The sequence below is a fragment of the Tupaia chinensis genome, unplaced genomic scaffold (assembly GCF_000334495.1).
Source record: "Tupaia chinensis unplaced genomic scaffold, TupChi_1.0 Scaffold000272_1, whole genome shotgun sequence".
Classification (NCBI taxonomy): Eukaryota; Metazoa; Chordata; class Mammalia; order Scandentia; family Tupaiidae; genus Tupaia; species Tupaia belangeri.
The window spans coordinates 2263028-2280131 of NW_006159754.1; the positions used below are offsets into that span (position 1 = coordinate 2263028).

At 42.2% G+C, this 17104-nt stretch overlaps 2 protein-coding genes across 4 annotated transcripts in view; one reads left to right on the top strand and one right to left on the bottom strand.

Moving 5' to 3' along the window:
• The window catches only part of MED12L (mediator complex subunit 12L), a 393053-nt gene that overhangs the window by 139898 nt on the left and 236051 nt on the right, over positions 1-17104 (top strand). The gene's annotated exons all lie outside the window — the stretch shown is intronic.
• The window catches only part of P2RY14 (purinergic receptor P2Y14), a 60791-nt gene continuing 53079 nt past the window's right edge, over positions 9393-17104 (bottom strand). For 2 of the 3 annotated variants that reach the window (XM_006149734.2, XM_006149733.2), the window contains exons 2-4: positions 14521-14629; positions 10325-11361; positions 9393-9603 (exon numbers count right to left, since the gene is read on the bottom strand). In XM_006149734.2, the coding sequence (XP_006149796.1) occupies positions 9555-9603; positions 10325-11337 (1062 nt within the window). In that variant the 5' untranslated portion in view covers positions 11338-11361; positions 14521-14629 and the 3' untranslated portion in view covers positions 9393-9554. Of the gene's footprint in view, positions 9604-10193; positions 11362-14520; positions 14630-17104 lie in introns of those variants that run through there. The other variant, XM_027772368.1, reaches the window with a different exon arrangement.

Genomic DNA, 17104 nt, shown 5'->3' on the forward strand with positions numbered 1-17104 from the left:
ATGTCCACACCCCAGTCCCTTCTCCTCCATTCTCCTCTCGGGATCTTGGGCACGCACGCACACGCGCCCGGCGTGAGTTTAAACCACCAAGTCCAGGACTCAAACTGTGATCGACTACATGGGAGTCCAGTGATGTAGCCATTACTCCAACCGCTGGTCCCATGAAAACTAATCTTTTAATAGTGAAAGTTAATCATATTCTTCCTGTTGAGAATGAGCGTAGGCAACCTGGCATTGTGTGGAAGTTTATTCACAGTGGAAATGTTTATGTATATATTTTCCTACTGCCTCTGGTAATTTCTTTTTATTCTATTTTTTAATTTTTTATTTATTTTTTATTTTTTCCCCCTCTGGGATTTTTTTTTTTTTAAACATGAATTCTATTTGAATTTCCCCAAGTCACTCTCTTTTGTAGTTTTGGAGGGGATAAATATTTTTCAGAGTATGTTGTGTTTGTGTTCTAGGAAATTGCATGTCATCATTAACCTAGTGTTTCAGAAACCCAAGTGGGAAGAAGTGAAGCAAAGTTATTTTCCCCTTACTTTGGTCATGGCCATATTTTTTATTTAAGAAATTATGAATTACTTCATGGATGTTTTATATGTACAAAATGAAAATTAAAGCCAAATTGTCCCAGAAGTTATAGGTTGCTAAAGAATGTGTTTTTGTAGTCTCTTCTTCTGTACATGTAAGTCATGCTTTTGGTGATATCGAACACCAATACCAAACAACAGTATTTCAGTATAAGTATTTGTTTATAGTGTTCAGAATTCTTAAAATTTGCTTTGTAAGCAGAGCATGAAATCCTTTGGAACTAAAGAAGAAGAAAGTGCATGTTAAGTGTAGATAGCCACTGCCCCAACTAGGCATGCGTCTGAGAACTTTTTTCTTTAAAATCCATGAAGGGAACCAGCAAGTGGCATGGTAGTTACGGTGCTGGACTTTCACATAGCTTACTGCAGTTCAGGTCCTGGACCTGGCAGCTTGAAAATCAGACTGGGCGCATGTGCGTGTGTGTCCAAAATCCCATGAGGAGACCAGAGGAGAGGGGATGGCTGCATGGGCATCCCTCCTGGAAATGATTTCTCATTTTTACTCTCACTGTCTCTCTCTTCGGTAAGCACACATGCTGTATAGCAAAAACCTTTAAAAAAAAAATGAAGTATAGGAGATTGCTCCTTTTACATATGGGGAAATTGAGGCCTTGTCCAAAGATGCAGAGTTGGACTTTAGCATTCTAGCTCTTAATTCAGCTTCTTTATTTATTTATTTTTTTGGAGAGGTTTTTGTTATAGGGCGCGTGCACTCGCCAGACAGACAGAGAGAGACATAGAGACAGAAAGTGAGAAATCACCCCCCAGGGGGGATGGTCATGCCACAATCCCTTCTCCTCCATTCTCCTCTCGGGATCTTGGGCATGCACGCACATTCGCCCGGAGTGAGTTTAAAGCCACCGGGTCCAGGACGTGAACCACAGTCGACTATGTGGGAGTCCAGCGACATAGCCATTACGCTAACTGCTGGTTCCCTTAATTCGGCTTCTTCAAATAAAGGTATCGGGCAGGGACAGTGGAAGCCAGCAGACAGTCCAAGTTCCCCACTTCCCCTTGCAGTCACTAGACATTTGAATCTGAGCGCTGTCGAGCCCTGTGTGCCAGTGTTCGTACCCTCCATGTGGCATTTGTGGCTTCTGGGATGTGACATGACATGGATGCTCCCAGCTCCTAATAGTTTTGTCTTGGAGATTTTTGTGACTTTTATGATCAGCCACGGCAGCAGCAGCCTGTGTAGCTCCAAACAGCCCTCACTTTGGGGGGCCACCTTGCTTTAGGCTCTGCTACTGAGCATTTGTTTGAAAGGACATAATTGCCCTTCCCATCTGGATTAGCCCAAAGACATTTTTTGTGACTCTGAGACTAGTAGCTTCAAATCAGAGAGTGACTGGTGTGGTTGATTGAGCAGAGTATTTTTTTTTTTTTTTTTTTTTGGAGAGAGATTTTTGCTATAGGGTGCGTTGCGCTTGCCAGACAGACAGAGAGACAGAAAGTGAGAAATCACCCCCCAGGGTGGATGGCCCTGCCGCAATCCCTTCTCCTCCATTCTCCTCTCGGGATCTTGGGCACGCACGCACACGTGCCTGGTGTGAGTTTTAAGCCACCGTGTCCGGGACGTGAACCACGGTCAACTATGTGGGAGTCCAGCGACATAGTCATTATGCTAACTGCTGGTCCTTGAGCAGAGTAGTCTTCACGTGAGGTGTAGATGCAGACCCTCCAAGATGTTCCATCTCTGTGCTACTTAAACTCTGCCCCAGTGTTGTCTTTTCAATAAAATGGAGTAGAAATGGCAATGATTTGAAGGCACAGGTGTGATTTTTGCACATTCTGGAATGTCACCTCAGTTACAAGAGTGGCTGAGTGTACTCCTGAAATCCCCATTGCTGTTCCTTTCGATCTTTCTGCCTTTTTACTGACTGTGTAGTGTTACTGGGTAACATGCATTTTATTGTGCCTTTCTTTTTGTGAGCTGTGACTGTTGTTTTCTCCATGGCTATAAAATGACTCATCCAGGGAAAATCCCAAAGAAAGAACTTTTAAAGGTTATCTTATTTCTTTTTAGTCACTGAAATTTATGCCTTTTTCTTTTTTTCTATTTGAGAGGTTATGGTCCATTTCTTATAAACTTAATGACTAACCCAGTTTGAAAACACAGAACACATTTTACAAACTCCGTGGTGACTTTCTGTGAATAGATTCTTTGGAGAAATTCTTCCTTTCTTGTGCCACATGAATCTTTCTTTTTTGATCAAGTATTGATAAAAAAAATTATAACAGCAAATTTTTTTTTACTGATTACAGTCTGCTTCCTGAACTCCCATGCTAGAGGGTATTTTTGTTCCGTTGCAGTGCTTGTAATGGAAGGGGGTGTAAAGGAATCCTCTCCTCTGAATTATGCAGATCTGCTGTGCACTACGCGGACCTGTGAGAACCCAGGAAGTGTACCCGTTCTGACTGAGGTGGGACCGATGGGTGCTTCTGCACAGTGAGCAGACAGGTGGCATGCTTGAGTGGCAACAAGATGACGGAGGTAGGGGGACTATATGAGGACCGTCAGACAACCTGAGGCCTCGGGGCATGTAGCTTTCTAAGTGTGGAAAAGGCTGAGACCAAATCTTGGATGCTCCCTAGAGCTTTAATAACGAAGCAGCGGAGAACTCACATAGGTTGTGCGGAGTGTCAGTTCCGTGGTCGAAGGTAAAGGTGGCAGCGTTGGAATCTGCTGGGTTAGGAGAGCCAGAGGAATACAGGAGACCAGTTAAAGGGAACGCATAGCAGCTCCCTATGAGCAGCAGTGAGGATCCAAGATGACAAGAGTAAGGATCGGTGGGCGGGCACCACTGAAGAGGTAAAGGTCACGGTGCGGTGGTGTGTGGACCGACTGAGGCTTGAGTCCTGGGAAAGGAAGAATGAGCAGAGACTCGGGGTGGCAGGTGGAAAAGTCAGCTTGGCATGTGGCTTATCAGGTTTTTAGTGTTATTGAATTAGCAGGCCATTGGAAAAGTCATGATGCATTTTTGCATAGAAATATACATCCTGACTTTTCTGACGACCCAATATTTCATATGGCATAGATTTCTTTTTTAATTTGTCCCTTTTCATTTAGGTATTAAATGACCCTCAGTGCTTTCTCAGTCATTAACCAGGACATTCTGAATGCATTTTGTAAATATATAAGGAGCTTTTGTTTAAAAACAGTTTGTGAAAATGCAGATTTGTTTCTTATCAAAATGGTAGTTTCCTGATTTCTCATATACTTTCATAATATCAGCCAGATAAGAAATGACAGTTGGTTATGACATTGCATTTTTTTAAATCGTGTGTTTTTCTTAACTGTAAAGTAAAATTGATATGGAGTTGAAATTGGCTTTTACTTAATAAACAAATTGGGAATGAACTTCTCATTTCAGTCAATAAATTTTCACGGCGCTGATATTCCTTTAGAAAGCTAACGGCTTACAGCACCACATAAATAATGAACAGCTTAAAAAACCCTGTAAGACCATATAGGCTCTTTTGGCTTGGAAAGGGGATTATCACTTCATACTGTGTTAAATCATATGAAGTATTGTATACTGTCATTCAGAGTCATGTTTTCTTGGTGACTTTTTATGTCAGGAAATATAATGATGGGGAAGTGGCCCCTAAGACATGGTCACACACTTTGACTATAGGTTTTACAGTTCATCAAATAATGGGGATCCGGGATAGGAAGTGGGGAGTCCTGCAGCCTTGGGCTTCCCTGACTTGTGAATGGACTGTGTGGGTTAGGCTGGTGACACCTGGAGGATGATACTAGAACTACACGTTAACCCCTTGATCAGAAGGGGCCCCAAAGCACTCCATACAGTGTTTGGGAGGGGGTGAGGTGGCTGGAGGAGTAGATCTTAATTATGACTGTGACCACAGGAGAAGTCATGGATTATACAATAAATGCCTTCAGGAAGTAACAGCTCATCTCATAAGCTTTACCTTTGAAAATACTTGCCATGTATTTTGTTGTTTTGAAGTGGGCCTTTTTAATTTTTTTTTTTTTCTATTAAAGAGAGGTTTTTGCTATAGGTGCTTGCCAGAGAAACAGACAGAAAGTGAGAAATCGCCCCCCAGGGGGGGTGGAAGTCACAATTCCTTCTCCTCCAGTCTCCTCTTGGGATTTTGGGCATGCGTACACACACGTCCGACATGAGTTCTAAGCCTCTAGGTCCAGGACTTGAACTGTGGTTGACTATGTGGGAGTCCAGCGACATAACCATCATGCCATCTGCTGGTCCCAAAGTGAGCCTTATTTATTTATTTATTTTTTGAGAAGTTTTTGCTATAGGGCATGTGTGTTCACCAGAAAGACAGAGAGAGACACAGAGAGACAGAAAGGGAGAAATCACCCCCCCCCCCAGGGGGGATGGCCATGCCGCAGTCCCTTCTCCTCCATTCTCCTCTTGGGATCTTGGGCACGCACGCACACACGCCTGGCATGAGTTTAAGCCACCGGGTACTCAAACTTTGCTTGACTACATGGGGGTTCAGTGACATAGCCATTTCGCCAACTGCTGGTGCCATGGGCTTATTTTTCTAACACCTCCTTCAGGCTCAAACTCTACTTATGCTGGAGGTGTAAGAGATAGTAGTAATGTCTCATATTCCCTGTAAATCCTGAAACAGCTTTGGGGGCATGTTATTCTGTGCAAATTTTTTTTTCTGTACTTAGTTTATAAATACATGTTTATAATACATTTACTACAGATAAACTAATGCAATATTTTTTCATCGTTCAACAGTGCTGGGAAATAAGACATTTCAGAAAAGTAGGAAAGGAAAGCTATATTTGTTAAAGTGGTTCTTTTCGGGGACATGTTGTCATGACATGGTAACCCACACACCATTGGCACCTTGCAGAGACTACGTGACCAAAAGGAAGTAGTGGGTTTTACTGTTGAAGACCACAGAGAACCAGTTCTTTCCTAAACCAGACACACAAACCCTCCAGTGCTGCTTCCCCAAAGAACATCTCATGCCACCTTTTTTGTTTGTTTGTTTTTTCTCAAGAGGTTTTTGTTATAGGGCGCGTGCGCTCGTCAGAAAGAGAGACAGAGAGACAGAAAGTGAGAAATCACCCTTCCGGGGGGTGCCGCAATCCCTTTTTTTCCCCGTTTTTCTCAGGATCTTGGGCATGCACGCACACGCGCCCGGTGTGACTTTAAGCCACCAGGTCTGAGACTTGAACTGCGGTCAACTACATGGGAGTTCAGTGACATAGCCATTACGCTAACTGCTGGTCCCTCATGCCACCTTTTTTTTAAGATGATATATTTGTAGTTTATGTGATATATCTTGGCATTACTGACTTTTTTCCTGCCTTTATGTATTCACCTTGTCCCCTATTTCTCCAGAGTAAAAGGACATGCATGGCAGCAATAGGGCAGCATTCTGAACTAATGGCATTTACTTTACTAACATCATCAAATTGAAGCAAAGCTTAGTGCAGTCGTGCTTTCTAGAGCTTCTGGATTACTCTTTCAGGCGAAGCCTGTGTACTAAAGCTTTCTCATTTGTAAGTGCCAAAGAAAAAAATTGCAACTAAAATTGGACTTCTTGTTACTGGGATACCCAAAGTTACAGGTGGGGCTCTCGGTGAGTGTAGATGCAGGTGCTCGGCTACGGGACCAGGACTGGGTTGTGCTGTTTCTCCATCCACATGCAGTGGTGTTGGTTTTAACTCACAGACGCTCTAGGCTCTCTTCTCATAGCCAAAGGCAAGAATCACTTCTAGACTTTATATTTCCACAGCATACCTGCCAGAGAATTTCTTCAGAAACCTGAGGCTTGCTCTCACTGGGTCAGGTTGGTTCTTGTGCCATCCTCTGTGGGCAGTAGATCAGACATGCCAGCTGTCTAGAGCCAGTCATGGCTTGTCCCTGACGTGGGGGACAGGGTCAGTTCTTTGGCAGCTGTATGGCTGAGAATAAGGAACTGTGGCTTTCTGAAAGGAATAGTTTTACTTCTGCTACTGGGAAAAGAGGACAGAGGCTGAGAAGATAATCAACAAATTAGCACTAATAATGACATTTTGTAAAAGACCATTGCAAAGTTCATCCCAGTGAGTAGGTTTCATGTGTAATCTATTCGTATGATTATGAGATTATGATTTTTCTATGACCTCTTTATTTATTGATTCTTTTTTTTTTTGAGGCATTTTTGCTATAGGGCATGTTGCCAGAGAGACAGAAAGATAGAAAGTGAGAAATCACCCCCCAGGGATATGGCCATGCTGTGGCCCCTCTTCATTCTCGTCTTGGGATTTTGGGCATGCTTGCACACGCACCTGGTATGAGTTTTAAGCTGCTAGGTTTGGAACTCAAACTATGGTTGCTATGTAGGAGTTCAGTGACCTTACAATTACACTATCTGCTGGTCCTTATTTCTTGATTCTTCTTGTCTCAAAGACTTTTTTTATAAAACCACTTTGGATCATTTTTGTATAGATGAATCGATTATGCATCGAAAAGGAACCTCGGAACCAGCTCTGGTGGTGCAGATGGTGGGATGCTGCTGTGTGACATTGGGGCCAAGGCCTGGGGTTGATCGGGTGTGTCTCTGATCCTGACTAGCAGGAACGCTGTGAGGGAGGGGCATGTGGGGATCATGGTGTGACAAGACCCTGTCAGGAAGCACACACACACACACACTCTCTCTCTCTCTCAAGAAATAAATTATTGTTTTATAAAAGGAGCCTCAAGAAAAAGTAAGGATTCCTATTAAAAAGAACATTTTAGTTGTAGCCATTTAGTCTGAGCACATTTTTATGTGGTGTGTACATTCCAAATGTTTCAGAACAGCTCTTGCCATATCGTATCCTAGCCACAAGTGTGTCTGTCTTTATTGCTGGGTCGGCATTTAAAAACCTTCTGTTATGTATTCATTTATTTATTTATTTCCATTTGTTATTATTATTGTTATTATTATTTTTTAATTTGGCCAGAGAGAGAGAGAGAAAGGGAAAGTGAGAATGCAAGCCGCTGGGTCTGGAACTCCAACTGTGGTTGGCCATGTGGGAATCCAGCGCCTTCAGCTACTACTCTGCTTGTCAGCCCTTAAAACCTTTGTGTTTTCTATCTCTTGAAAAACAGGGGAAAATAATTCGTTAGTGCTAATGGCCTGTTGGCTTCTCTTGGTGTGGTACCAGCTCTCAGCTCACTGTCACCCTCACCTTCCCTTGTTTTCTTAGGCTGTGTTTACCTCGCTGTCTTTGCCACTGCGGGCACCTGAGGTGAAAGCCTCACTGGGTACCCAGAGCTCTGGGGAGCCAGCGTTATAGCTTTTCTGTACAGGGACCTGGAAGCGTTCCCTGTTGCCCACCTGCGTTGGGAATGGAGATGTCTGAGAAGTTTCTGGGTTCCACTGTTGTCAGTGCTCTGCCTCTTTGTTTTCCACTGTTGCCCCAGACCCGAAAGTTCTAATGTGCAGTAACTGTTACTCAGCTCTTTCTTCCCGTACCCGTATCTGTGCCGCACGTTGCTTCCTGGAAAATCTTGCTCTCATGTCCCTAGTCTGCTATGGCCCAGTGCTTCTCAAGGCTTTCCTGAGAACAACTTACCTCCTCCTTTTTACTTTCATTTTCTTCCATGGCCCAGTAGGGGGCATTTAAAACCTCCGAATTTACTCATTCGGCTTGTTCACTGGAAATGGAGAAGAGTAAACACAATTTTGTTTTCCCACGCATGTCGCTGAACAAATATCCCAAGCTTTGTTTACCAAGCTCTTTCACACATAGCTAGGTGATGTTTGTTCTTTATGAGAGGACGTTGAACTCACAGCTGGGAGCCGGGGCTGTTAGGAGGGTGGAAAGTGGACAGAGTGAAACTCTCCCAGTTCTTCTGTACTGGAGAGTATTATCTTTCTTTTTTAAATGAGAGTAAGGGGAGGAGGTGGAGAGAGAGAGAGAGAGAGAGAGAGAGAGAGAGAGAGAGAGAGAGGTATTTGTGACAGGATATCTCCATGCAGTGTCCCGCTGCCTATGTCACTGTGACTGGGCCTAACTTGTGTTTTCTGAATTTTGTCTGAATGAGATGAGCTCCTAGAGCATACTTATTTTGAGAAGTCAGTAGCAAGTGGCCTTTTGATTTCTCTTTGTTGTTGTCTTCCTTGCATTAGCCTTCATACTTGAGCGTGTTGAAGAAGCTTCCCACGTCTTGACTGTGAGGAAACCTGGTACTGTTTCCTCATACACTGATTATTAAGAAAAAAATACAGTATTAAAAATGATTACTTTATTAGTACATATATATAGTAAAACATAAAATAGATATAAACTTTTCTTATAGAAAGGCTTGGGAATAACATCGGAAAGACAGGTCGAATTTTTTTCTAGCCAGCTAATAGCAGAGAAAGAATTGTTTTGAGAACTCACAAGTCAACAACCATATCCTGTATCTCTGCATGTGAAATTCATCTGTTTTCCAGATATGTGTTTCATTTTATGTGTAACTTTGCACTGCTGTATATTTTAGATTTTCTTCTTATGAAGTTTATTTGCTTTCTAAGAAAATTGTCACTCCCTAACCCAACAAGAGAATAAAATGTATATTCTCGTGTGGGGTGTGTGTGTGTGTGTGTGTGTGTGTGTGTGTGTGTATGTCTTTTTCCCTGTCACCTTTTTCTTTTTTCTTCTCATATTATTGAACAAGGGGAGTTGCAGCAACACATACCAATATACAGCTTTTCTCAGTAGAGCCCACTTAAAAATATCCAAATATCAGAATCTTGGGCTCAGAAAATGTTTTAATAAATCTTTGCATAAGATACACTTAGCTTGTATCTAATAAAATCCTCAAAGTGCTCTGAGAAAAAGTTTCCATTTTTATTGCAAAGTACATCATTTATATGTGCTTTCTTTAGTAATGCCATGAGATAAATCAGAGGTTTCTGAAGTGATTTTTAGGATGTCTGCTTATTCTGCTGCTTCAAATCAGAGACGACGACTGTTTTCCTGCAAATAGGCTTCTAGTCCTTCGTCAAACTGTGCCTGCTTTTAACTTGGTCTTTAAGGACTCTGTTAAAAAAAAGAAAAGATTACAAAACTTACTGATTTTTGTGTTTCAAGAAAGAAGATGCCCATGTAAGTTATCTTTAATTGGTTATTTTCTTTATTTACTATTTAATGTTTTACATGAACTAATGATACATTAGTGATTATAAATTGAGTCATGCTATTTTGGTGGAATAGGATCGAATAATTGAATATATTGATTTTTTTCCTTTGTAGTAACAGGAAAACGAAAGGTCAGTTATAAAAGAAAAGTCTACTGACGGGTATTTTTTTTGGGGGGTGTTACAAAAGAACATGGAGGGACCAGCAGTTGGTGTAATGGCTATGTCACTGGACTCCCATGTAGTAGTCTGTGGTTCGGGTCCCGGACCCGGTAGCTTAAACTCACGCTGGTGTGTGTGTGTGCATGCCCAAGATTTCAAGAGGAGAATGGAGGAGAAGGGATTGTGGCATTGCCATCATTTCTTGCTTTCTGTCTCTCTGTCTTTCTAGTGAGCACACGGGTCCTATAGCAAAAACCTCTCAAAAAAACAAAACAAAAACAAAAGAACATGGGAACTTACAATGGAATTTTATTATTGTATTAAGTTGGATAGTAATGCTACAAATGATTTTTTTTTTTTTTTTTTAATGATGGGCACGTATCTTGGTCTTTCTTCTCACCCTGTAACTGGGGATGACCCCATGCGTGCGTGGATGTATTTGAAAGGGGATGGGTACTCACAGAGTGTCTGTGCTTTCCTGCATGGCGTTTCCCCGTTTGGTTTGGAAAGTGTCGAGGTCACTCTGAGCGTTTAAAGGGAAGTGCAACTTCTTACGTAAGATTTCTCTAAATGGCTGACATAGAAAGAAATAAATAATGGGGTCCAGACACACGTTTGCAGCAGACAATAGCAGGGTAAACTCTTTCACGTAGAGCAGGATTTCTTTTGAATGACAGCTGTAATGAGCTTCCGTCTGACTCTGAGTGTAGGGGATCCTGGCAATGTGGTAAGGTACAAAACAGACAAAAAACACGAACACAATGCTGAATATGTTACGGCTCGATTTCTTTTTTACCGAAATGGAATTCCTCCTGGACTTCAGGTGGGACTTAAAGATTTTCTTGGTGATAGCAGTGTAGAAAATAATTAACAGAAGAAACACAATCCAGAAAATGCCCACGAAGACGTAGTTGGATGCTTTGTGCCACTTGCGTCCCAGTTCGTTTTTCAGCTCCACGCACTGTATTCGTTCGGCCTTCTTCACGCTCTGGTTGGTCAGGATGATGTTGGGAATCGCAAGGAGCAGCAGCAGCGTCCACACCACCACTGACAGCAGCTTGCTGTAGCTCACTGACTGGACGAAAGAGGACAGCAGAGGCTTCACGATCTTGTAGTATCTGTCAAAGCTGATGAGCCCAAAGAACACGATGCTGACATACATGTTGACATAGAAGAACACGGCTGAGACCCTACATACGAACACGTTCATCTGCCAGGGACCCAGGCCCGAATCGCCAAGGATCTTGAAAGGGAAAGTGAGGCTCATCAGAAAGTCAGCAACCACAATGTTCTTGAGATAGACGATGAAGCTCTTGGAGCTAGGCACGTAAAAGAATATCCATCCTGACACTCCATTGAGTAGAATCCCTGCCATGAAGACTAGGAAATATAGCATGGGAATTACTTGCTGAGTGATCACTGCGTTCTGGGAGCAGCGTGCATCTGGGGGCTCCGTGGTGGTCGAATTGATCATCTTGTCACCTCGAGAGGCAAAGGCCTGGGGAGAGATGTGAACCAATCACTCAGAGGAGGTTTAAACTTCCCAGTCTTGCTGAGTAAGCAGTGAATACAGTCAAACCCACCGAGCTCTGGAAACTGACTTTCCATTCTTTATAAGTTGGGTGCTTCTTCCTTCCTCCTCCTTCCCTCTATCCCATCCTCCTTCCTCCCTATGTCCCTTTTCTTTGTTGGAATGGAAAGGGCAGAATGGAGTAGACAAATGGCAGCAAAGAAAATGGGAAAATCAGGTTGGTCAGAGAACTGTCAGGTAGTGTAGAGACCAGCATTGACCTAAAATGACAATGGCTCTCTGTAAAACTTCAGCGTTGCAGCAAATGCTCGTTTAAACAGAGCTTCACCCCATTTCACCCACTGAATTTGATGAAAGAACCCGACTGACCCTAGTGGACTTGTGAAACAGTGAATACCCGTGGCTGGCTCGGGTCTTTTCCCCAAAGGCTTTCTTGCTATTTTGACAGGGTTGAAACAGCTGCAGATAGGAGTCTCCATTTTCAGTCCAGGAGGGTTTGAGACTTGCTGACTGGGGGAAGAAGAAGGGGTCTTTGCTGCCCCTGCTGCTACTTTCGATAGGGCAGAGCCTCAGGCAAGGTTAATTTCTTTCTTTAAGAGACTCCCCATAAGTAAGAAGCTAAAGATACATTCTAATATATTCTTGGTAATAATTTTTGAGATTTTAAATATTGCTGTTGGGTTGCTAGCAGTGGAGTTGACGGTAAGGTCACACCTTCCTGTGGGGCCAGGTGTCTCTGTGTGGCAGCCTTTTCTGCGGGGCCAATTGGATTAATGGTAGTGAAGGATGAGATCAGTGGAAGGAGAGGGGTATGGCAAAGTTGCCGTCCTAGGGCATCTACAGCAAGTGAGGCCACTTCCGTATTGAGACCAAAAGGTGACAGTGTGTATTGGATGAAAAATGAAACAAGACTATAAAATGAACATGTACCATTTTGCCCTCATAATACCTGCCTGGTCTCCTCTTCTCAACATTAGTACAGAGATGATTTAACATTCCGATAAAGGGACTTACTGACACCTCAGTCACTTCACCAGTAGAGGAAACAGTCACCTCCTGATGTTGATTTCATACAATAACATAAACATAAGTCAGAAAGACAACAGAATCTCTTGGTGTAGCCCTATGACTCTCCCTTCCCTTCCTCAGGTTTGTACTCAGTTGATTCACTATTTTTTTTTACCAGCTTATCCCAGCCTGTTAAAGATGAGAAAGCCAGTGGGAAAAAAGAATAAAACATCAAAAGGACTGCTGGATTTGATGACCAACTAATGAGCTGAAAAAGTGGGCATTCTCATGAGCCAGTTTGTGGAGATGTCTGTGTCGGTGGGGTCCTGTCCTTGACAGTTACCTCTCACGGTGTCACTGAACTTCTGTAGTGAGAATGGTTATTATGTTGACCTAGAGGCATTGGGAATGTAAGTAGGCTTCCTGGGTTCCTGAGATTATATTTAAGAAGTATTTATGAATTTAAACAAAATAATAAGTAAAATTAAATAAACAATTAAAAAAATAAAGGAGCCAGCAGGTGGTGTGGTGGTTAGGCACTGGACTCCTACATGGTTGATCAGTTTGCTCTCTCACTTCCTCTCTCTCTCGCTGTCTCTCTCTAGTGAGCATAAGTACCCTATAGCAAATTAAAACTAACTAAATAAAATTAAATAATTAAAAAAAAATTTTTTTTTTGAGAGATTTTCACTGTAGGGCACGTGCGCTCGCCAGACAGACAGAGAGAGACATAGAGACAGAAAGCGAGAAATCACCCCCCAGGGGGGATGGTCACGCCGCAATCCCTTCTCCTCCATTCTCCTCTCGGGATCTTGGGCATGCACGCACACGCGCCCGGCGTGAGTTTCAAGCCACCGGGTCCGGGACACGAACCGCGGTCGACTACGTGGGAGTCCAGCGACATAGCCATTACGCTAACTGCTGTATGTGGCTAAACTTTTTAAAAAGAGACAACTAATAGCTTAAGATTTTTCAACTTCTGTTAGAACTGTTTAACAAACTCAGGTAAATGAGAATGAAATAGTACAAAATGTTTTAGTCTGTATCTGCCATCACTCTGGGGTCTTTAGTAATATAATTGAAGAACATAGAAGAACGGGGCTTATGAGGCCCAGAGAAAGCTATTAAAGTATAATAGGATCATCATTTATTTTTCTTTTCTTTTTTTTTTTTTTTAATTTGCTATAGGGTTTTTTTTTTTTTTTTAGAGAGATTTTTGCTATAGGATATGTGCGCATATTGGTGAGACAGAGAGATAGAAAGTGAGAAATCATCCCCTAGAGATGATGGCCATGCTGCAATCCCTTCTACTCCATTCTCCTCTTGGGATTTGGGGCACACACACACCCGCGTCTGGCATGAGTTTGAAGTTGCCGGGTCTGGGACTCAAACTGAGTTCGACTACGTGGGAGTCCAGTAACCATTATACCATCTGCTGGTCCCAGGGTGTGTGTGTTTACTGAAGAGAGAGAGAAGGAGAGGGGAAAAATGAGAAAGGATCCCTATAGTGAATGGCCATGTTGCAATCCCTTTTCCTCTGTCTCTCCATGTGTCTGGCATGGTTTTGAAGCTGCCAGATCTAGGACTTGCATCACGAGCCATGTGGGATCCAGCTGCCTTAATCACCAGGCCACTGGCTGGCCCGGGAGCATCAATTATATTGCTTTAGTTTTTGTTTGTTTGTTTGTTTTTTTCATGTACAGCTAGAAGGAATGTCAATTCCAAAGATTCAATCTGATCTGGAGAGTGAGTGTACTCGTCTCTGTTGTCATAATGTACGGGTATAGTGTGCTGCAGTAGAAGTTTCCACAGTATCACACAGAATCTCAGGGGCTCTCTCTCTTTAGACAGAATTGAGAGAGGGCCTTATAAAGCAGTGCTCGCTCCAGATGCTCGCTCATCTTGATAAAAGCATGCTTATTTGACTTGAGTTTATTACTCATCTTCTGTGGGTTCATGCATGGTGACCCATTTCTCTCTCACATGGATCACTTTCTACCATCCTGACTATGTGTGTAATTCTCCTTCCTCTCTTCTCTGATGAAGGGAAATATTCTCTCAGAACATTTTGATGAAACTAACAAAGTTCTTGATAATACTTGCCTTTTTTTCAATTACCTTTTATAAAGTTTTGCATAAAATGAGGTTCCTTTTCAGTCAAGTAATTTAGCCCAGTGAATATTTTTCATCATCTTGAAGTGGCCAAAATATTTCTTCAAGAAGGATCCTATATTTCAAGAGAAAAAATGTAGGATTAATTAAGTCAAAGGAGCATCAGACTATTTTTATTACGTAAGTATGCTTATACTTAGCTTTTTTTTTTTATTCAGCTTGTATCATTGTGAAATATTTTAACATGTACATTTGTTGTTTGATCATATTTGTTCTTGGTTTTCAATATTAATGATTGATTTGCTTGCAAACTTTTGAGAGAAACTTAGAAACTAATTGCATGAGAGTGTTGAGCATAAAATCCTTTTGATTATTGATTATTGATTGGTATTTACCCTCATGGTTACGTATGTTCAAATGAGTGTATTAAATTACTAAATTAAATGATATATCATTTTAGCCAGGAGATCATAGGTCAAATGCTGGTGGTATTTTTTGTTTGTTGGTTTGTGCATAAAATATTCTGTCAACTTTTTGGACCAAATACTTATTTAATGTTGGGATTGCCTTCTGTGTTATAGGATGTTGACCAGCTTTCCTGAATTTCTGTTTACTAGACACTGGGAGCACCATCCTCACAAATTGTGGCAGACAGAGATGATTTGAGATATTGCCAAATGTCTTTATTTTTTTATCTTTAAATTTTTTTTAGGAGGTTTTCACTATAGGATGTGTGCACTTGCCAGAAAGACAGAGAGAGACAGAGTCAGAAAGTGAGAAATCACCCCCCTAGGTGGGATGGCCACACCCCAGTCCCTTGTCCATTCTCCTCTCGGGTTCTTGGGCACACGCACCCGGCGTGAGTTGAAGCCAGTGGGTCTGGAACTCAAACCATAGTCGACTACATGGGAGTGCAGTGACATGGCCATCTCACCATCTGCTCGTCCCTGCCAAATGTCTTTGGGAGACCACGTTGCCCTCAGTTGGTAACCACTGGTCTGCTGAAGTGACGTGTGCAAATTAACACCTGAAAGCTGTGTCTGACAGGGTGAGAGTAAATTTGGCAGGATGGTGTTTGGGTTTGGTTCTTTCTTGGTCTATAATACGTTGTTGCCTTTTTGAGTTCCTTAAACCAGTGCTTCCTCAAATTCAGTGTGTATATGCGTCACCCAGGGAGTTTGCCAAATGAGGACTGAGATTCTACAGTCTGGAGTGCGGTGTGAAATGCTGGCGGAAGGACCGCTCTTTGAATAGCGTGTTTTTCATTTTTTCACCTTACACATGAGATTTAATAAACGGTCAGGAGGGTGAAACCTTGTCTTTCTTTGCCGAAGGTGCTACTCCCGGCAGGAACAACTGGCATTCTAGGTAGCACCGAAGCCTAGGGTCTTTCCTAGAGATTATTCATTACAGATTCCATCATATTCCTCTTAGTGGTTTCTAGGAATGTAAACAGATATTTTATAGGAACCTACTTGAGAACAAGTGATAATAATCATCTCAAAATTACCTAGATTAACCCTAAAAGGTCACGAGAGTCTCTTTCATAGTATAAGAAAAAAGTAGAGGTCTCTGTGGACTTGCGATGTGTTTGATCTGGGAACGCTGAGCGTGGCTCAGCGGAGTGGCGTACATAACTTCTGAATAAATTGTATATCCAGAAGGGAAGTTGATTTTTTAAAAATATTCTGAGTCAAATATGCTGCCTGGTACATTAGTGATACTAATATTAGTTTCTGTACTTCTGTTTTTATATATTTGAATTATTTCAGTTAGGAATAAAAACGTGCATGGAGAATGGATTGTTTTAAAGTCGTCCTGTATTTCTTCTTCTCTTTCCAGTCTGGATCAAAAGATTAAGTGCAGGGTGCCCCGCATGTTTTTCTGAGATATGTATTATTCTGCTAGCTGACTTTTACAGCAGTAGAAAACAGTATAGGGGACCAGCAGGTGGCATGGTGGTTAAGGTGCTGGACACTCCCACATGGCTGACCATGGTTCAAGTCCTGGACCTGGTAACTTGCTTTCTCACTTTCCCTCTCTCTCTGTGTGTCTCTCTCTCTGATCAAATTAAAATAAATGAATGAATAAATAAAATAAAAAATTGAAAAAAAAGAAAACAGCATAGATGTGCATATTCATAGTGTACACTGCTTTCTAGATGCTGCTTTTTCATCACTAGCCCTACTGTGCAACTAGTTTTTGTTTTTTTGGTATTTGGGCACCGAAATGTGATTTCCCACATGGTTTCCACGGGAGGGGTGTGTGGTCTTTATGGTCATGTGTCATCGCATCTTATGTTAAATCATTTATAAGATTTTATTTAGTAATTGTTTCAATTACTTCTTAGTAATATTTACTTCTAAGTCATCAAGCTCCTAGCCTTTCATTTTCCACGGTAGGCTGGGTAGTTTTGCAGTTCGGGCACGGTTCTTCCTCTCTCCCTTAGCACTGGCTTCTTGGGGGTGGGTAAACAGTGTCCTCTGCTTCACAGTCACAGAACTGCCCAGGAGGAAGTCGCTGTGTGCATGCCCGTTGATTTCACAGAACTCACTGGTCTTTCTCTGAAACCAACCCCCTCCACTCCCCC